The sequence below is a fragment of the Oncorhynchus clarkii genome, chromosome 12, assembly GCF_045791955.1.
Source record: "Oncorhynchus clarkii lewisi isolate Uvic-CL-2024 chromosome 12, UVic_Ocla_1.0, whole genome shotgun sequence".
NCBI classification, from domain to species: domain Eukaryota; kingdom Metazoa; phylum Chordata; class Actinopteri; order Salmoniformes; family Salmonidae; genus Oncorhynchus; species Oncorhynchus clarkii.
The window spans coordinates 97,981,369-98,004,239 of NC_092158.1; the positions used below are offsets into that span (position 1 = coordinate 97,981,369).

At 40.5% G+C, this 22,871-nt stretch overlaps 1 protein-coding gene across 1 annotated transcript; it reads right to left on the reverse strand.

Annotated features, from left to right (window-relative positions):
- Positions 1 to 2,722: 2,722 nt before the first annotated feature.
- On the reverse strand, positions 2,723 to 21,914 carry LOC139421722 (NLR family CARD domain-containing protein 3-like). The gene is made up of 9 exons (XM_071172837.1): positions 21,781 to 21,914; positions 18,069 to 18,194; positions 13,717 to 13,801; positions 13,359 to 13,587; positions 11,209 to 13,006; positions 10,750 to 10,923; positions 5,854 to 6,027; positions 3,666 to 3,712; positions 2,723 to 3,297 (listed from the first exon to the last, which is right to left on the reverse strand). The coding sequence occupies exons 1-9, from the start codon at positions 21,906 to 21,908 to the stop codon at positions 2,765 to 2,767; spliced, it is 3,294 nt and encodes a 1,097-aa protein (XP_071028938.1). The 5' UTR covers positions 21,909 to 21,914; the 3' UTR covers positions 2,723 to 2,764.
- Between the last annotated feature and the right edge of the window lie 957 nt (positions 21,915 to 22,871).

Here is a 22,871-nt window from a genome sequence, read left to right on the forward strand (position 1 = left end):
TAGACTCTCTCTCTCTGGTCTGAATACTTTCTGAATGTTGCTGTATATCAGTATATTAGACTCTCTCTCTCTGGTCTGAATACTTTCTGAATGTTACTGTATATCAGTATATTAGACTCTCTCTCTCTCTCTGGTCTGAATACTTTCTGAATGTTACTGTATATCAGTATATTAGACTCTCTCTCTCTGGTCTGAATACTTTCTGAATGTTGCTGTATATCAGTATATTAGACTCTCTCTCTCTCTCTCTCTCTCTCTGGTCTGAATACTTTCTGAATGTTACTGTATATCAGTATATTAGACTCTCTCTCTCTCTGGTCTGAATACTTTCTGAATGTTGCTGTATATCAGTATATTAGACTCTCTCTCTCTCTCTCTCTCTCTCTGGTCTGAATACTTTCTGAATGTTACTGTATATCAGTATATTAGACTCTCTCTCTCTCTGGTCTGAATACTTTCTGAATGTTGCTGTATATCAGTATATTAGACTCTCTCTCTCTCTGGTCTGAATACTTTCTGAATGTTGCTGTATATCAGTATATTAGACTCTCTCTCTCTCTCTCTCTCTCTGGTCTGAATACTTTCTGAATGTTACTGTATATCAGTATATTAGACTCTCTCTCTCTGCAGTGATGTTGTTTTCATCACTTCTGGTTTAACACTGCCATCAAGTGGAGATTGTCCAAACTGCACCACTGTTAAGATAGAGAGAGATAGAGAGAGCAGAAAGTATGGGAGAGAGCAGAAAGTGTGGGAGAGAGCAGAAAGTGTGGGAGAGAGCAGAAAGTGTGGGAGAGAGCAGAAAGTGTGGGAGAGAGCAGAAAGTGTGGGAGAGAGAGAGAGCAGAGTGTGGGAGAGAGAGAGAGCATAGAGAGAGCAGAGTGTGGGAGAGAGAGAGAGCAGAGAGAGACAGCAGAGAGTGTGGGAGAGAGAGAGAGCAGAGAGTGTGGGAGAGAGAGAGAGAGCAGAGAGAGAGCAGAGTGTGTGTGGGAGAGAGAGAGCAGAGAGTTGGGAGAGAGATAGAGCAGAGAGAGAACAGTGTGTGGGAGAGAGAGAGCAGAGTGTGGGAGAGAGAGAGGGAGCAGAGAGAGAGAGAGCGAGAGAGCAGCAAAGCAGAGAGCAGAGAACAGAGAGAGAGCAGATAGAGCAGAGAGAAGAGGGCAGAGAGAGCAGAGAGAGCAGAGAGAACTCTGTTGCTATAGTAACCCTGCATCACAACACTCTGTTGCTATAGTAACCCTGCATCGCAACACTCTGTTGCTATAGTAACCCTGCATCGCAACACTCTGTCGCTATAGTGACCCTGCATCGCAACACTCTGTTGCTATAGTAACCCTGCATCACAACACTCTGTTGCTATAGTAACCCTGCATCACAACACTCTGTTGTACTAATTGTACAATTTGTTTAATTCTATTCCACATATTTAATTGTTTTGTATTTCATTTCATATTTGTTTCATGTTTCAACCAGTCGCAGGTTAACATCAACCTGACAGAGGAAACGTTAAATCAATAAACAAACTGTTTTCACAATTAACAGCCTTTTCTTGTTTCAACCAGTCGCAGGTTAACATCAACCTGACAGAGGAAACGTTAAATCAATAACTAAACTGTTTTCACAATTAACAGCCTTTTCTTGTTTCAACCAGTCGCAGGTTAACATCAACCTGACAGAGGAAACGTTAAATCAATAAACAAACTGTTTTCACAATTAACAGGCCTTTTCTTGTTTCAAGTATGTTTTATTATGAAAAGTACAATATATCCTTGTATACTTGTACAACTATGGAGAGTATGTCCATATATAATTATACAACTATGGAGCGTATGTCCAGATATAATTATACAACTATGGAGTGTATGTCCAGATATAATTGTACAACTATGGAGCGTATGTCCAGATATAATTATATATAATTGTATAATTCGTTTTTCAACATAAAAGACAACACATGATCACATTGGTATTTTAAGTGTTATTGTAAGAGGTCCTCACAACTATAGAAAGACGCGCATGTGTGTGTGTGTCCAGAGTGTGTGTGTCCAGAGTGTGTGTGTCCAGTGTGTTGGTGTCCAGTGTGTTTGTGTCCAGTGTGTGTGTGTGTCCTGTGTGTATATGTTTGTCCACTGTGTGTGTGTGTGTGTGTGTGTGTGTGTGTCCAGTGTGTGTCTGTGAGTCCAGTGTGTGTGTGTGTGTCTGTCCAGAGTGTGTGTGTGACCAGTGTGTGTGTGTCCAGTGTGTGTGTGTCTAGTGTGTGTGTGTCCAGTGTGTGTCTGTGAGTCCAGTGTGTGTATGTGTGTGTGTGTGTGTGTCCAGTGTGTGTATTTGTCTAGTGTGTGTTTGTCCAGTGTGTGTGTGTGTGTGTCCACTGTGTTTGTGTGTGTGTGTATTTGTCCAGTGTGTGTTTGTCCTGTGTGTGTGTGTGTGTGTCCACTGTGTTTGTGTGTGTATTTGTCCAGTGTGTGTGTGTGTGTGTCTGTGAGTCCAGTGTGTATGTGTGTGTCCAGTGTGTGTGTGTCTTCGTCCAGTGTGTGTGTGTGTGTTTGTCCAGTGTGTGTGTGTGTGTGTTTGTCCAGTGTGTGTGTGTGTTTGTCCAGTGTGTGTGTGTGTTTGTCCAGTGTGTGTGTGTTTGCCCAGTGTGTGTGTGTGTTTGCCCAGTGTGTGTGTGTGTGTGTGCCCAGTGTGTGTGTGTGTGTTTGTCCAGTGTGTGTGTGTGTGATTGTCCAGTGTGTGTGTGTGTGTGTGTGTGTGTGTGTGTGTATCACTGACAGAGGAACACTGAGTCGCCTTCATCCCAACAAACCCCAAACCCTGGATAGAGGGGCTCAGTGAATGTGGAGGTGAATGTGATCAGGTGGGTCAGTGTGTCAGAGGAGGCTCTATAGAAGGACAGAGTGCCGGCTGGCCAGTCCAGATACACTCCTACTCTGTGGGATCTGGAGGAGGGGACGTCTATTATAGTGAGATTATTATTGTGCCAGGCAATGTAACTGTTGTCAGAGCAGGACAGTCTCCAGGACTTGTCATTCCATCCAAGACAACAGTCATAACCCCCTCCTCTCCTGTTGATTCCTTTATATGTCACTCCTATATCTGCCCTCCCACTCCACTCTGCCTCCCAGTAACAGCGCCCAGTCAGACCCTCTCTACACAGCACCTGTCCCCAGACCTCAAATCTCTCTGGGTGATCAGGATACGGCTGCTCCTCTCTCCTCCATTTCACCTTTCTGTTCTCCTCAGACAGAGAGAGGCGTCTGTTTACTGTGTTTGGGTCCAGTGTGAGATCACAGACATCTGATGGATGAAACCAGACACAATATTAGAAATCATCATCATTCACATTAGAATGTTCACTCACTTTCTACTAATTCATTTAATGTAGATGTTTCTAGGTATCAAAAGGAGAAGTTAAGGTAACTTGAGACTTGTTGAATGATCATATGTTATACTGTATGGTAATATAAAACACACTTATTCCCATTAATATCACACACACACACACACACCTCTTTGTAAACTTTAGTGTCCCTGATTTCTGCTTCTGTAGAACTACAGCTGATATTTAATATGACCAAGTCAGTAATGATGGTGGTCTTTGACTTTAACTTAACTTGAATTAAGACTTATTCTTAGTCATATTCTTCACAGCAGTCAACACTCACATTTTCTAAGCCCAGGTTTAATTCTGTTCTCTCCACCATGTTCCACACTGTAGTGGTAAGCAGAAGAACAGACAGTCATTGAGGGATACACCTGAACTCAAAATTAAATAAAATGAATGAACTCTCTCTCACAAACAACTCTATCTCACACGGAAATACAGTGCCTTGCGAAAGTATTCGGCCCCCTTGAACTTTGCGACCTTTTGTCACATTTCAGGCTTCAAACATAAAGATATAAAACTGTATTTTTTTGTGAAGAATCAACAACAAGTGGGACACAATCATGAAGTGGAACGACATTTATTGGATATTTCAAACTTTTTTAACAAATCAAAAACTGAAAAATTGGGCGTGCAAAATTATTCAGCCCCCTTAAGTTAATACTTTGTAGCGCCACCTTTTGCTGCGATTACAGCTGTAAGTCGCTTGGGGTATGTCTCTATCAGTTTTGCACATCGAGAGACTGACATTTTTTCCCATTCCTCCTTGCAAAACAGCTCGAGCTCAGTGAGGTTGGATGGAGAGCATTTGTGAACAGCAGTTTTCAGTTCTTTCCACAGATTCTCGATTGGATTCAGGTCTGGACTTTGACTTGGCCATTCTAACACCTGGATATGTTTATTTTTTAACCATTCCATTGTAGATTTTGCTTTATGTTTTGGATCATTGTCTTGTTGGAAGACACATCTCCGTCCCAGTCTCAGGTCTTTTGCAGACTCCATCAGGTTTTCTTCCAGAATGGTCCTGTATTTGGCTCCATCCATCTTCCCATCAATTTTAACCATCTTCCCTGTCCCTGCTGAAGAAAAGCAGGCCCAAACCATGATGCTGCCACCATGTTTGACAGTGGGGATGGTATGTTCAGGGTGTTCAGCTGTGTTGCTTTTACGCCAAACATAACGTTTTGCATTGTTGCCAAAAAGTTCAATTTTGGTTTCATCTGACCAGAGCACCTTCTTCCACATGTTTGGTGTGTCTCCCAGGTGGCTTGTGGCAAACTTTAAACAACACTTTTTATGGATATCTTTAAGAAATGGCTTTCTTCTTGCCACTCTTCCATAAAGGCCAGATTTGTGCAATATACGACTGATTGTTGTCCTATGGACAGAGTCTCCCACCTCAGCTGTAGATCTCTGCAGTTCCTCCAGAGTGATCATGGGCCTCTTGGCTGCATCTCTGATCAGTCTTCTCCTTGTATGAGCTGAAAGTTTAGAGGGACGGCCAGGTCTTGGTAGATTTGCAGTGGTCTGATACTCCTTCCATTTCAATATTATCGCTTGCACAGTGCTCCTTGGGATGTTTAAAGCTTGGGAAATCTTTTTGTATCCAAATCCGGCTTTAAACTTCTTCACAACAGTATCTCGGACCTGCCTGGTGTGTTCCTTGTTCTTCATGATGCTCTCTGCGCTTATAACGGACCTCTGAGACTATCACAGTGCAGGTGCATTTATACGGAGACTTGATTACACACAGGTGGATTGTATTTATCATCATTAGTCATTTAGGTCAACATTGGATCATTCAGAGATCCTCACTGAACTTCTGGAGAGAGTTTGCTGCACTGAAAGTAAAGGGGCTTAATAATTTTGCACGCCCAATTTTTCAGTTTTTGATTTGTTAAAAAAGTTTGAAATATCCAATAAATGTCGTTCCACTTCATGATTGTGTCCCACTTGTTGTTGATTCTTCACAAAAAAATACAGTTTTATATCTTTATGTTTGAAGCCTGAAATATGGCAAAAGGTCGCAAAGTTCAAAGGGGCCGAATACTTTCGCAAGGCACTGTACCTCATCCCCATACTGTTTTGTAACTTCAAGCGTTGGTAAGAATGGATGTGAATGACATGAATGTGTGTGTGTGTGCGTGTGCGTCCAGTGTGTGTGTGTGTGTGTCCAGTGTGTGTGTGTGTCTAGTGTGTGTTTGTGTCCAGCATGTTTGTGTGTGTGTGTGTGTGTGTGTGTGTTTGTCCAGTGTGTGTGTGTGTCCAGTGTGTGTCCAGTGTGTGTGTGTGTGTGTGTTTGTGTCCAGCATGTTTGTGTGTGTGTGTGTGTGTGTTTGTGTGTGTGTGTCATTGAGAGACTTACACACACATTGGACCCACACACTGTACTCACACACACTGGACACACACACACAGGAAACACACACTGGACAAACACACACACTGGACAAACACACAACACATACTTGAGTTTCTCCAGTCTGCAGTGTGGATCCTCCAGTCCAGCAGAGAGCAGTCTGACTCCTGAGTCTCCTGGGTGATTGTAGCTCAGGTCCAGCTCTCTCAGGTGTGAGGGGTTTGACCTCAGAGATGAGACCAGAGAAGCACAGCCTTCCTCTGTGACTCGACAGCCTGACAGCCTGCAAAGAGTCAAATCATATTAAAACCACACTGATATTCTTTGGTGATGAAAATAGTGCCAGTATATTTTTGTAAAGAGTTGTATTGAGTATACAGTCCACACCATATCTATTTAGACAGTGAAGTATCAGATTTAGATTGTATTGAGTATACAGTCCACACCATATCTATTTAGACAGTGAGGTATCAGATTTAGATTGTATTGAGTATACAGTCCACACCATATCTATTTAGACAGTGAGGTATCAGATTTAGATTGTATTGAGTATACAGTCCACACCATATCTATTTAGACAGTGAGGTATCAGATTTAGATTGTATTGAGTATACAGTCCACACCATATCTATTTAGACAGTGAGGTATCAGATTTAGATTGTATTGAGTATACAGTCCACACCATATCTATTTAGACAGTGAGGTATCAGATTTAGATTGTATTGAGTATACAGTCCACACCATATCTATTTAGACAGTGAGGTATCAGATTTAGATTGTATTGAGTATACAGTCCACACCATATCTATTTAGACAGTGAGGTATCAGATTTAGATTGTATTGAGTATACAGTCCACACCATATCTATTTAGACAGTGAGGTATCAGATTTAGATTGTATTGAGTATACAGTCCACACCATATCTATTTAGACAGTGAGGTATCAGATTTAGATTGTATTGAGTATACAGTCCACACCATATCTATTTAGACAGTGAGGTATCAGCTTTAGATTGTATTGAGTATACAGTCCTCACCATATCTATTTAGACAGTGAGGAATCAGATTTAGATTGTATTGAGTATACAGTCCACACCATATCTATTTAGACAGTGAGGTATCAGATTTAGATTGTATTGAGTATACAGTCCACACCATATCTATTTAGACAGTGAGGTATCAGATTTAGATTGTATTGAGTATACAGTCCACACCATATCTATTTAGACAGTGAGGTATCAGATTTAGATTGTATTGATTATACAGTCCACACCATATCTATTTAGACAGTGAGGTATCAGCTTTAGATTGTATTGAGTATACAGTCCTCACCATATCTATTTAGACAGTGAGGTATCAGATTTAGATTGTATTGAGTATACAGTCCACACCATATCTATTTAGACAGTGAGGAATCAGATTTAGATTGTATTGAGTATACAGTCCACACCATATCTATTTAGACAGTGAGGTATCAGATTTAGATTGTATTGAGTATACAGTCCACACCATATCTATTTAGACAGTGAGGAATCAGATTTAGATTGTATTGAGTATACAGTCCACACCATATCTATTTAGACAGTGAGGAATCAGATTTAGATTGTATTGAGTATACAGTCCACACCATATCTATTTAGACAGTGAGGAATCAGATTTAGATTGTATTGAGTATACAGTCCACACCATATCTATTTAGACAGTGAGGTATCATATTTAGATTGTATTGAGTATACAGTCCACACCATCTCTATTTAGACAGTGAGGTATCAGATTTAGATTGTATTGAGTATACAGTCCACACCATATCTATTTAGACAGTGAGGTATCAGATTTAGATTGTATTGAGTATACAGTCCACACCATATCTATTTAGACAGTGAGGTACCAGATTTAGATTGTATTGAGTATACAGTCCACACCATATCTATTTAGACAGTGAGGAATCAGATTTAGATTGTATTGAGTATACAGTCCACACCATATCTATTTAGACAGTGAGGTACCAGATTTAGATTGTATTGAGTATACAGTCCACACCATATCTATTTAGACAGTGAGGAATCAGATTTAGATTGTATTGAGTATACAGTCCACACCATATCTATTTAGACAGTGAGGTATCAGATTTAGATTGTATTGAGTATACAGTCCACACCATATCTATTTAGACAGTGAGGAATCAGATTTAGATTGTATTGAGTATACAGTCCACACCATATCTATTTAGACAGTGAAGTATCAGATTTAGATTGTATTGAGTATACAGTCCACACCATATCTATTTAGACAGTGAGGTATCAGATTTAGATTGTATTGAGTATACAGTCCACACCATATCTATTTAGACAGTGAGGTATCAGATTTAGATTGTATTGAGTATACAGTCCACACCATATCTATTTAGACAGTGAGGTATCAGATTTAGATTGTATTGAGTATACAGTCCACACCATATCTATTTAGACAGTGAGGTATCAGATTTAGATTGTATTGAGTATACAGTCCACACCATATCTATTTAGATAGTGAGGTATCAGATTTAGATTGTATTGAGTATACAGTCCACACCATATCTATTTAGACAGTGAGGTATCAGATTTAGATTGTATTGAGTATACAGTCCACACCATATCTATTTAGACAGTGAGGTATCAGATTTAGATTGTATTGAGTATACAGTCCACACCATATCTATTTAGACAGTGAGGTATCAGATTTAGATTGTATTGAGTATACAGTCCACACCATATCTATTTAGACAGTGAGGTATCAGATTTAGATTGTATTGAGTATACAGTCCACACCATATCTATTTAGACAGTGAGGTATCAGCTTTAGATTGTATTGAGTATACAGTCCTCACCATATCTATTTAGACAGTGAGGAATCAGATTTAGATTGTATTGAGTATACAGTCCACACCATATCTATTTAGACAGTGAGGTATCAGATTTAGATTGTATTGAGTATACAGTCCACACCATATCTATTTAGACAGTGAGGTATCAGATTTAGATTGTATTGAGTATACAGTCCACACCATATCTATTTAGACAGTGAGGTATCAGATTTAGATTGTATTGATTATACAGTCCACACCATATCTATTTAGACAGTGAGGTATCAGCTTTAGATTGTATTGAGTATACAGTCCTCACCATATCTATTTAGACAGTGAGGTATCAGATTTAGATTGTATTGAGTATACAGTCCACACCATATCTATTTAGACAGTGAGGAATCAGATTTAGATTGTATTGAGTATACAGTCCACACCATATCTATTTAGACAGTGAGGTATCAGATTTAGATTGTATTGAGTATACAGTCCACACCATATCTATTTAGACAGTGAGGAATCAGATTTAGATTGTATTGAGTATACAGTCCACACCATATCTATTTAGACAGTGAGGAATCAGATTTAGATTGTATTGAGTATACAGTCCACACCATATCTATTTAGACAGTGAGGAATCAGATTTAGATTGTATTGAGTATACAGTCCACACCATATCTATTTAGACAGTGAGGTATCAGATTTAGATTGTATTGAGTATACAGTCCACACCATCTCTATTTAGACAGTGAGGTATCAGATTTAGATTGTATTGAGTATACAGTCCACACCATATCTATTTAGACAGTGAGGTATCAGATTTAGATTGTATTGAGTATACAGTCCACACCATATCTATTTAGACAGTGAGGTACCAGATTTAGATTGTATTGAGTATACAGTCCACACCATATCTATTTAGACAGTGAGGAATCAGATTTAGATTGTATTGAGTATACAGTCCACACCATATCTATTTAGACAGTGAGGTACCAGATTTAGATTGTATTGAGTATACAGTCCACACCATATCTATTTAGACAGTGAGGAATCAGATTTAGATTGTATTGAGTATACAGTCCACACCATATCTATTTAGACAGTGAGGTATCAGATTTAGATTGTATTGAGTATACAGTCCACACCATATCTATTTAGACAGTGAGGTATCAGATTTAGATTGTATTGAGTATACAGTCCACACCATATCTATTTAGACAGTGAGGTATCAGATTTAGATTGTATTGAGTATACAGTCCACACCATATCTATTTAGACAGTGAGGTATCAGATTTAGATTGTATTGAGTATACAGTCCACACCATATCTATTTAGACAGTGAAGCTAACATTTTAAATGTGTCTCTATACTCCAACATAACATTAATATATTTCCAACATTTTGGATTTGAGGTCAAATGTTTCATATGAAGTGACAGTTTATAATGTCACCTTTAATTTGAGGGTATTTTAATACATATCTGTTTCACCATTTAGAAATAAAAGCACTTTATGTATCTAGTCCCCCCTTTTGAAGAAGACATAAGTATTCTGACTAATTAACTTATATGTATTAAAGTAGTCAAACGTTTAGTATTTGGTCCAATATTCTTTAAATACAATGACTACATCAGCCTGTGACTGGCATGATTGAGAAAGATCATGAATGAATCATGAATAATAATGAGTGAGAAAGTAACAGAGGCTACAACAAAACATACTAACCTCTCACCATTACCAATAACAGAGGCTACAACAAAACATGCTAACCTCTCACCATTAACAATAACAGACTACAACAAAACATGCTAACCGCTCTCACCATTACCAATAACAGAGGCTACAACAAAACATGCTAAACGCTCTCCATTACCAATAACAGAGGCTACAACAAAACATGCTAACCTCTCACCATTACCAACAACAGAGGCTACAACAAAACATACTAACCTCTCACCATTAACCTCAAATAAAAGGTGACATTCTGTACTGTCAACTAATATGAAACATTATATCTAAAATCCAAAACTCTGGAGCAAAGCACCACATTTAAAACTGTAAGCTTCACTGTCCAAACACATATGGTGTGGACTATGTGTGTCTGGTAAACACATGTGGATCTGGTGAACAGTTATCACTTGTTGACCAACTAGAGGAATACTGACCTCAGAGTCTCCAGTTTACAGTGGGGATTCCCCAGTCCATCAGAGAGCAGCTTCACCCCTGAATCCTTCAGGTCATTGTTACTCAGATCCAGCTCTCTCAGGTGTGAGGGGTTTGACTTCAGAGCTGAGACCAGAGAAGCACAGCCTTCCTCTGTGAGTCCACAGCCTGACAGCCTGACAAAGAGATCATCATGACTTCACAAACACACTGTTAATTTAACACCAGTAGTGTAGAAGGACAATGGTAGATGCATTTAGTTAATTCTCCCAAACAACATATAGATTAATCTTCCGTCTCCTAGAATTGTATGGTCATATTGTTCTACTAATGTGAAAATCAATGAATTTATTGAATATGTTATTCAATATAATATTATTTACATATAATAATACATATTTTTCTCTAACTGAATATTTCTTCCTGATGATTAGTTCTTAAATGTCATTTTATTTACTCACAGAACAACTCTGGAGGCTTTGACCACTGGCAGCAGCCTCAGAAGACCTTCCTCTGATCTGGAGTATTTCTTCAGGTCAAACACATCCAGCTCCTTTTCTGAAGTCAGCAACACAAAGACCAGAGCTGACCACTGTGCAGGTGACAGTTCGTCTTCTGAGAGACTTCCTGATCTCAGGAAGCTTTGGATCTCCTCCACTAGAGAATGGTCATTCAGTTCATTCAGACAGTGGAACAGATTGATGCTCCTCTCTGGAGAGGGATTCTCCCTGATCTTCTCCTTGATGTACTTGACTGTTTCTTCATGGCTCTGTGAGCTGCTTCTTGTCTTTGTCAGTAGACCTCGTAAGTGCTTCTGATTGGACTCCAGTGAGAGGCCCAGAAGGAAGCGGAGGAAAAGGTCCAGGTTTCCCGTCTCACTTTGTAAGGCTTTATCCACAGCACTCCTGTAGAAAGTAACTTTACGCCTTTGTTTGATCCTCACAGAAAAGTTCCTGGATGTTGATTGCAGTTTGTCCATTAGATTCTCATTGTTGTTGATGAATGAGAGGAACACATATACAGCAGCCAGAAACTCCTGAATGCTCAGATGAACAAAGCAGTACACCTTGACCTGGTACAGCACACATTCCTCTTTAAAGAGCTGTGTGCACAATCCTGAGTACACGGAGGCTTCATTAACATCAATGCCAGACTCTTTCAGGTCCTCTTCATAGAAAATCAGATTGCGCTTCACAAGCTGTTGAAAAGCCAGTTTTCCCAGTGACAGAATGCTCTGTTTATTCCAGTGTGGACCTGTATCTTCTTTCCCAAGATACTTTTCATTATTCTGTTTGGTATGAAACACCACAAGGTGTGTGTACATCTCAGTCAGAGTCTTGGGCATCTCTTCTCTCTTATGTTTCAGCATATGTTCAAGGACTGTTGCAGAAATCCAACAGAAGACTGGAATGTGGCACATGATGTGGAGGCTCCTTGATGTCTTTATGTGTGAGATGATTCTGCTGGCCAGGTCCTCATCACTGAATCTCTTCCTGAAGTACTCCTCCTTCTGTGGGTCATTGAACCCTCGTACCTCTGTTACCTGGTCAACACACCATGAAGGGATCTTATTGGCTGCTGCAGGTCGGGTAGTTATCCAAATGAGAGCAGAGGGAAGCAGATTTCCCTTGATGAGATTTGTCAGCAGAACATCCACTGAGGATGACTCTGTGACGTCCCAACAGATCTTGTTCTTCTGGAAGTCTAGGGGCAGTCGGCACTCATCCAGACCATCAAAGATGAACAGAACTTTGTACTTGTTGTAGTTTGAGATTCCTGATTGTTTGGTTTCCATTGAGAAGTGATTAAGAAGTTCAATGAAAGTGTGTTTGTCCTCTTTCATCAAATTCAGCTCCCGAAAAGGGAATGAAAATACAAATTGGACATCCTGATTTGCTTTTCCTTCAGCCCAGTCCAGAATGAACTTCTGCACAGAGACTGTTTTTCCAATGCCAGCGACTCCCTTTGTCAGCACAGTTCTGATAAGTTTGTCTTGTCCAGTTAAGGGTTTGAAGATGTCGTTACATTTGATTGCAGTCTCTGGTCTTGCTTGTTTCCTGGTTGTTGTCTCAATCTGTCTCAGCTCATGTTCATTATTGACCTCTCCTGTTCCACCCTCTGTGATGTAGAGCTCTGTGTAGATCTTATTGAGAAGTGTTGGGTTTCCTTGTTTAGCGATCCCCTCAAATACACATTGAAACTTCTTCTTTAGATTAGATTTGAGTTCACATTGGCAAATCACAGCGAGCTCATCTGAATCTATAAATAACACAGAGGATATATAATATAACACAATACCTACAGTAGGACTGTTATAATGTTAAACATTTTAATAATTGATAATCAGACTGTGTAAATGTGTTGATATTGCATTACAGACTGGTGTGACTGATTATATTATTATCGGTGTTATTGATGGTATAATTTATGTTGTCTCTCTCTCTCTAAATTAATCACCACAACACATCCCTGCTGCTACTTGATGAGGTCACTAGGTGTTGTGTTAAGGCTGCTACAATATCATTGAGTTACACAGCTACTTTAGCTGTACTTTAGCTACAGCTTTTAAATGTTATAAAACATCATTCATCATGAGGCAGACAGATCTTACATTTCTCCAGTGTGTCAGCAAGCTCCTTCTGGTTCATTTTCCTCAGGATGTGCAGTGTGATCTTCAGAGCCCCCTCTCTGGCATTGCTCTCCTGCTTCTCATCTTCAGCGTCCACCACTTCCTTATCCTGCTTCTGACTCTCAAAGCCTTCTGGGAGTTCTGGACTAAGAATCCTCTTGAACATCTTCAGCTCGTTTTTCAAAAATGTCATAATATTCTCTTCAAGCAACTGAAATAAATCAGGTAAATAAGTTAAGCAAGAAAATAAATGCTTTCTCATTAACACATTAATGAATGATTGACAGATCAACTTTACTTGAGGTAAACAAAAACAAATGTACATAACAGGACCACATACACTGAATATGGAGGCCAGGTCTGTTTGATGACTCTGGGAAGACTGACCACTGAGAATCTCTGACTCTGATCTCTCCTGATGGTTTCTGTGGACAAAACATGAGATTACATCTCCTCATCCAGGGAGTACACACACACACACACACACACACACACACACGGAGGGAATGTTGTGTTTGTTTAATACTGTTTTAGGACTATGGGAATGGATAAAAGGATGAGCCTATGGATTATGAAAACAACAACAATAAATGGGAAAATGGGAGAGGAGAAATGACTAGAGACAGTGTTGTTTAACTCACTGACCATCACCCATGAGTTCTTCTTACCTTTGTTCAGTAGAATAGTTTCCCTCTCTAAAGGTTTGAGGAGGATCCATAGACTTGTCACTCTTCATGGACACACAGCTGGGAACAGGGGAGGCTGGTCTCTCCTGCTTGATTGGTCTTCAACACAACAGAGACAAACATTACATCTCATCTACTCTGAGCTCAGATGGGGAAACATAAGAAGAGTTTCATTCCATAACGCTATATATCACTTTTCAGAAATGTTCATAAATGAGCTTTTATTGTTTAAAGCATTTCTGAAAGAGATTGGTGTGTTTTTCCACTATCTTATCATGGCATGGGGTTGTTCACTATCTAATCATGGGGTTGTTCACTATCTAATCATGGCATGGGGTTGTTCACTATCTAATCATGGCATGGGGTTGTTCACTATCTAATCATGGGGTTGTTCACTATCTAATCATGGCATGGGGTTGTTCACTATCTAATCATGGGGTTGTTCACTATCTAATCATGGGGTTGTTCACTATCTAATCATGGCATGGGGTTGTTCACTATCTAATCATGGGGTTGTTCACTATCTAATCATGGCATGGGGTTGTTCACTATCTAATCATGGGGTTGTTCACTATCTAATCATGGCATGGGGTTGTTCACTATCTAATCATGGCATGGGGTTGTTCACTATCTAATCATGGGGTTGTTCACTATCTAATCATGGCATGGGGTTGTTCACTATCTAATCATGGGGTTGTTCACTATCTAATCATGGCATGGGGTTGTTCACTATCTAATCATGGCATGGGGTTGTTCACTATCTAATCATGGGGTTGTTCACTATCTAATCATGGCATGGGGTTGTTCACTATCTAATCATGGCATGGGGTTGTTCACTATCTAATCATGGGGTTGTTTACTATCTAATCATGGCATGGGGTTGTTCACTATCTAATCATGGGGTTGTTCACTATCTAATCATGGGGTTGTTCACTATCTAATCATGGGGTTGTTCACTATCTAATCATGGGGTTGTTCACTATCTAATCATGGCATGGGGTTGTTCACTATCTAATCATGGGGTTGTTCACTATCTAATCATGGCATGGGGTTGTTCACTATCTAATCATGGCATGGGGTTGTTCACTATCTAATCATGACATGGGGTTGTCCACTATCTAATCATGGGGTTGTTCACTATCTAATCATGGGGTTGTTCACTATCTAATCATGGGGTTGTTCACTATCTAATCATGGGGTTGTTCACTATCTAATCATGGGGTTGTTCACTATCTAATCATGGGGTTGTTCACTATCTAATCATGGCATGGGGTTGTTCACTATCTAATCATGGGGTTGTTCATGGGGTTGTTCACTATCTAATCATGGGGTTGTTCACTATCTAATCATGGGGTTGTTCTATCTAATCATGGCATGGGGTTGTTCATTATCTAATCATGGGGTTGTTCACTATCTAATCATGGCATGGGGTTGTTCACTATCTAATCATGGGGTTGTTCACTATCTAATCATGGCATGGGGTTGTTCACTATCTAATCATGGAGTTGTTCACTATCTAATCATGGCATGGGGTTGTTCACTATCTAATCATGGGGTTGTTCACTATCTAATCATGGCATGGGGTTGTTCACTATCTAATCATGGCATGGGGTTGTTCACTATCTAATCATGGCATGGGGTTGTTCACTATCTAATCATGGCATGGGGTTGTTCACTATCTAATCATGGCATGGGGTTGTTCACTATCTAATCATGGCATGGGGTTGTTCACTATCTAATCATGGAGTTGTTCACTATCTAATCATGACATGGGGTTGTTCACTATCTAATCATGGGGTTGTTCACTATCTAATCATGGCACTATCTAATCATGGGGTTGTTCACTATCTAATCATGGCATGGGGTTGTTCACTATCTAATCATGGCATGGGGTTGTTCACTATCTAATCATGGCATGGGGTTGTTCACTATCTAATCATGGCATGGGGTTGTTCACTATCTAATCATGGCATGGGGTTGTTCACTATCTAATCATGACATGGGGTTGTCCACTATCTAATCATGGGGTTGTTCACTATCTAATCATGGGGTTGTTCACTATCTAATCATGGGGTTGTTCACTATCTAATCATGGGGTTGTTCACTATCTAATCATGGGGTTGTTCACTATCTAATCATGGGGTTGTTCACTATCTAATCATGGCATGGGGTTGTTCACTATCTAATCATGGGGTTGTTCACTATCTAATCATGGGGTTGTTCACTATCTAATCATGGGGTTGTTCTATCTAATCATGGCATGGGGTTGTTCATTATCTAATCATGGGGTTGTTCACTATCTAATCATGGCATGGGGTTGTTCACTATCTAATCATGGGGTTGTTCACTATCTAATCATGGCATGGGGTTGTTCACTATCTAATCATGGAGTTGTTCACTATCTAATCATGGCATGGGGTTGTTCACTATCTAATCATGGGGTTGTTCACTATCTAATCATGGCATGGGGTTGTTCACTATCTAATCATGGCATGGGGTTGTTCACTATCTAATCATGGAGTTGTTCACTATCTAATCATGGCATGGGGTTGTTCACTATCTAATCATGGGGTTGTTCACTATCTAATCATGGCATGGGGTTGTTCACTATCTAATCATGGGGTTGTTCACTATCTAATCATGGCATGGGGTTGTTCACTATCTAATCATGGAGTTGTTCACTATCTAATCATGGCATGGGGTTGTTCACTATCTAATCATGGCATGGGGTTGTTCACTATCTAATCATGGCATGGGGTTGTTCACTATCTAATCATGACATGGGGTTGTTCACTATCTAATCATGGCATGGAGTTGTTCACTATCTAATCATGGCATGGGGTTGTTCACTATCTAATCATGGCATGGGGTTGTTCACTATCTAATCATGGGGTTGTTCACTATCTAATCATGGCATGGGGTTGTTCACTATCTAATCATGGCATGGGGTTGTTCACTATCTAATCATGGCATGGGGTTGTTCACTATCTAATCATGACATGGGGTTGTTCACTATCTAATCATGGGTTTGTACACTATCTAATCATGGCATGGGGTTGTTCACTATCTAATCATGGCATGGGGTTGTTCACTATCTAATCATGACATGGGGTTGTTCACTATCTAATCATGGGGTTGTACACTATCTAATCATGGCATGGGGTTGTTCACTATCTAATCATGGGGTTGTTCACTATCTAATCATGGCATGGGGTTGTTCACTATCTAATCATGGGGTTGTTCACTATCTAATCATGGGGTTGTTCACTATCTAATCATGGGATGGGGTTGTTCACTATCTAATCATGGGGTTGTTCACTATCTAATCATGGCATGGGGTTGTTCACTATCTAATCATGGGGTTGTTCACTATCTAATCATGGGGTTGTTCACTATCTAATCATGGGGTTGTTCACTATCTAGTCATGGGGTCGTTCACTATCTAATCATGGCATGGGGTTGTTCACTATCTAATCATTGTTCAATACCAGACATGTATTTCTTTAAAAATCACTTGATGTTTTCATTTCAGAGAGACAAATAATCTTGTTTCATTTCCGCAAAATGCTATATATTTGCCTCACTCTCAAATGTTACCGACCGGAATAATAAGGCTATAAGGAGTACCAGTACTGAGTCAATGTGCAGGGTACCAGGTAGTTGAGTTAATAATGAGGCAATAAGGAGAACCAGTACTGAGTCAATGTGCAGGGTACCAGGTAGTTGAGGTAATAATGAGACTATAAGGAGTACCAGTACTGAGTCAATGTGCAGGGTACCAGGTAGTTGAGGTAATAATGAGACTATAAGGAGTACCAGTACTGAGTCAATGTGCAGGGTACCAGTTAGTTGAGGTAATAATGAGACTATAATTGAGATAATATGTACATGTAGGTAGCGGTAAAAGTGACGAGGTAATCAGAATAGAGATTACTTCTCCTCATCCAGGGCTGGGAGTGTTGTGATTATACTTATTGAAAACACATGACCCATGAGTTCTTCTTACCTTTGTTCAGTAGAAAAGTCTCCCTCTCTAAACTTTATAGGTTGCTCCATAGACTTGTCACTCTTCATGGACACACAGCTGGGAACAGGGGAGCTGTTCTCAGCTGGTCTCTCCTGCTGGATTGGGCTTCAACACAACAGAGACAAACATTACATCTCTCATCTACTCTGAGCTCAGATGGGGAAACATAAGAGTTTCATTCCAAAATAAGTTATGTTCATGTTAAGGTCTGTTCATGTTTTTTTGCTGAATGAGGAGATGGCACGTGGGTACCTGGTTCTATAAACCAATGAGGTTTAATGAATGAAATGAATGAATTAAATTATTTCAGCTTTACTGGAAGCAGAATGAAATGAATGCAGCATTACTGAGAGTAGAATTAAATGAATGCATCATTACTGAGTAAGAATGAAATGAATGCAGCATTACTGAGATTAGAATGAAATTAATGCAGCATTACTGAGAGTAGAATGAAATGAATGCAGCATTACTGAGTAAGAATTGAATGAATGCAGCATTACTGAGTAAGAATTAAATGAATGCAGCATTACTGAAAGTAGAGTAAAGTAGAAATTAATGCAGCTGCAACAAACACTGGTTGATGCTCATTTATAAAACCGTCTTAGGCCTCACTCCCCCCTCTGAGATATCCACTGCAGCCCTCATCCTCCACATACAACATACGGTCTGCCAGTCACATTCTGTTAAAGGTCTCCAAAGCACACACATCCCTGGGTCACTTGTCTTTTCAGTTCACTGCAGCTAGCGACTGGAACGAGCTGCAACAAACACTCAAACTGGACAAACATGGATGTTGCTGCTTTGCGTGATGTATTGTTGTCTCTACCTTCTTGACCTTTGTGCTGTTGTCTGTGCCCAATAATGTTTGTACCATGTTTTGTTCTGCTACCATGTTGTATTGCTACCATGTTGTGATGCTACCATGTTGTTGTCATGCGTTGCTGCCATGCTATGTTGTTGTGTTACACGGAACCCAAACCGCAACTGGCGCCATCATGCGCTATCGTGCATAAATGTATTTTGTCCTGGGATATAAACATTGAGTTGATATTTTACCTGAAATGCACAAGGTCCTCTATGCCGACAATTAATCCACATATAAAACTGACAACCGAATAATTTCTAGTCATCTCTCCTCCTTCCAGGCTTTTTTCATCTTTGAACTTATATGGTGATTGGCATCTACACTTTTACCACGACAACTGGCAAAACATTTCGTCTTTCAATCAAGCACAAGGGTATAACCAATGAGGAGATGGCACGTGGGGACCTGCTTCTATAAACCACTGAGGAGATGGGAGAGTGTGATCTGCGTCAGAAATAAATAGCTCTATTTTAGCCCATTTAGGCATCGCAGACACTCAGTGGGTGAATATTTGAATAACATGGATTTAAAAATGTATTTTGCGACGCTAGCGCACGCAACGTGTCTGGTCTGGTAAGCATGTTTAGGTCTCTCTCTATGTTGTGTTGTCTCTCTTGTCCTATATTTATATTTATTTATTTAATCCCAATAAATAAGGACTTGCAGCGCGATCTGAGTCACAAATAGAACTGACTTCCAGACGCTCGTTGGCACGTGCGAGCAGTGTTTCATTTTAAATAACTCAATTAATTTAGCGACGCGAGCGTTGTAGTCAGTCTGTCAGCCCCGCTAAAAGGCTGGTGTCGTTACTCTGCCTTCTCCGGGGGCATGTTGAGGTAAATTTACTAACTGAGAGTCTTGAATTATGTAATTTATTAGAGGGCTGGAAGACGCACTCTTGTCTTTTCTATCCCGAGGTTGTTTACTCGCAATATCAGATATTAAGATGATTTTATAATGAATGTATACTGAGGTTGAGGTTCTGACTAGTGATTTTTTACCCGGGGTTCAATACCTGCTATTGAGGCGCTCCAAAAATAATATTTAAAAGTTCGGTCCTTGGACACAGAGGGGTTAAACACTAAAGTTACCGTCCATCTAGTGAAGAGAGGAGAACTGGTCAGAGGTAGCCAGCATCCGTCAACAAGAGAATTATGTATTGTTAGCTAAGTTAACTAGGATGCTGGTATAGCTAGCTAGCTTACCGAGCTGTACCGACTAGCTAGCAGGTCGTTCCCTCGTCTCGATGGAAATGACGAATCCGGTGAACCACAAAATGAAACAAGGATAGAGAGTGAAAAGGATCTTGCTACACTCACACTGTCCCTGACCGTAAAGAAAAAAGCAAACTGACCAATGAACTTCGGTGTCTCAACACTGTAACAAACTCCGTCGTTATTCCCCAAGATCACCTCTGTCCACTGTACGGGGACGAGGACAGTTCTGTACGGGGACGCGGACAGTTCTGTACGGGGACGCGGACAGTTCTGTACGGGGACGCGGACAGTTCTGTACAGGGACGCGGACAGTTCTGTACGGGGACGCGGACAGTTCTGTACGGGGACGCGGACAGTTCTGTACGGGGACGCGGACAGTTCTGTACAGGGACGCGGACAGTTCTGTACGGGGACAGTTCTGTACGGGGACGCGGACAGTTCTGTACAGGGACGGGGACGAGGACAGTTCTGTACGGGGATGCTGACAGTTCTGTACGGGGACGCGGACAGTTCTATACGGGGACGCGGATGGTTCTGTACGGCGACGCGGACGGTTCTGTACGGGGACGCGCGCAGTGCAACACAATCAACTAAACCCAGTCTCTACAGTGGGTTACATTAGTAATATTCATTTTTTATTATTATGTTAAACAAACATTCTACGTTTTTTTTATAACAATATGTTGAGATCAGGGACCATACCCACAAAGTGTCTCAGAGTAGAACATTGGTCGTATAAGTGCTGAGAATAAAGACACTTCACACTTATGGGTATAAGTGGGTGGGTAACTATGCATGAAGTCTCTAGTCCCACCTAGTCGGCAGACATTTAGGGCACCTCGTGAGCTGTCCTAAGTAGTTAAGAGTTAACAGCAGGTGTCCTAAGTAGTTAAGAGTTAACAGCAGGTGTCTTGATAATACTATAAAATAATGCAGTGAGTCAGTGGTTCCTGCACCACATGTAATTGCTTTGTAGTAGTTAAAAATTATGTTTTTATATTTCTATATGATCAATCCAATTGGTTAATATAGACATGTTCTGTGCTTTTGTAAATTATGTACTGTATGTATATTAATTATGTATAACAAGTGATACCATGTATAACTGCATAGCATTTTGTCTTCATTTTGTCAGATTAACTCAGGCTTATTTTTTGAAGATTAACTCAGTCTGGAGTTGGAGTAGTCAAAGTGGTCGTGTCGGATTGAGAACCCCTGCAGTACCTCCACAGACCCCGGATTGAGAACCCCTGCAGTACCTCCACAGACCCCGGATTGAGAACCCCTGCAGTACCTCCACAGATCCCGGATTGAGAACCCCTGCAGTACCTCCACTGACCCCGGATTGAGAAACCCTGCAGTACCTCCACAGACCCCGGATTGAGAACCCCTGCAGTACCTCCACAGACCCCGGATTGAGAACCCCTGCAGTACCTCCACAGACCCCGGATTGAGAACCCCTGCAGTACCTCCACAGACCCCGGATTGAGAACCTATGATTTAGCAGATGCTCTTATCCAGAACGCTTTACAGTAAGTGCATTCATCTTAAGATAGCTATTTATTTTGGAAATAAACTTAATAAATTCTTCATAAAATTGTCATCTTACCTCTTAGCTGTGGTGTCATGTCCCCCAGAGAGACTCATTTTAGAGTCAGGGCCCCCCTCCCCTCTCTCTCCAGAGAGACTCATTTTAGAGGCAGGGCCCCCCTCCTCTCTCTCCCCAGAGAGACTCATTTTAGAGCACTGACCCCTAAACAGAGATCCAACATGTTGGTTGTGGTTAACACAGTGACAAATAAACAGAGATCCAACATGTTGGTTGTGGTTAACACAGTGACAACTAAACAGAGATCCAACATGTTAGTTGTGGTTAACACAGTGACAACTAAACAGAGATCCAACATGTTGGTTGTGGTTAACACAGTGACAACTAAACAGAGATCCAACATGTTGGTTGTGGTTAACACAGTGACAACTAAACAGAGATCCAACATGTTGGTTGTGGTTAACACAGTGACAACTAAACAGAGATCCAACATGTTTGTTGTGGTTAACACAGTGACAACTAAACAGAGATCCAACATGTTGGTTGTGGTTAACACAGTAACAACTAAACAGAGATCCAACATGTTGGTTGTGGTTAACACAGTGACAACTAAACAGAGATCCAACATGTTGGTTGTGGTTAACACAGTGACAACTAAACAGAGATCCAACATGTTGGTTGTGGTTAACACAGTGACAACTAAACAGAGATCCAACATGTTGGTTGTGGTTAACACAGTGACAACTAAACAGAGATCCAACATGTTGGTTGTGGTTAACACAGTGACAACTAAACAGAGATCCAACATGTTGGTTGTGGTTAACACAGTGACAACTAAACAGAGATCCAACATGTTGGTTGTGGTTAACACAGTGACAACTAAACAGAGATCCAACATGTTGGTTGTGGTTAACACAGTGACAACTAAACAGAGATCCAACATGTTGGTTGTGGTTAACACAGTGACAACTAAACAGAGATCCAGCATGTTGGTTGTGGTTAACACAGTGACAACTAAACAGAGATCCAACATGTTGGTTGTGGTTAACACAGTAACAACTAAACAGAGATCCAACATGTTGGTTGTGGTTAACACAGTGACAACTAAACAGAGATCCAGCATGTTGGTTGTGGTTAACACAGTGACAACT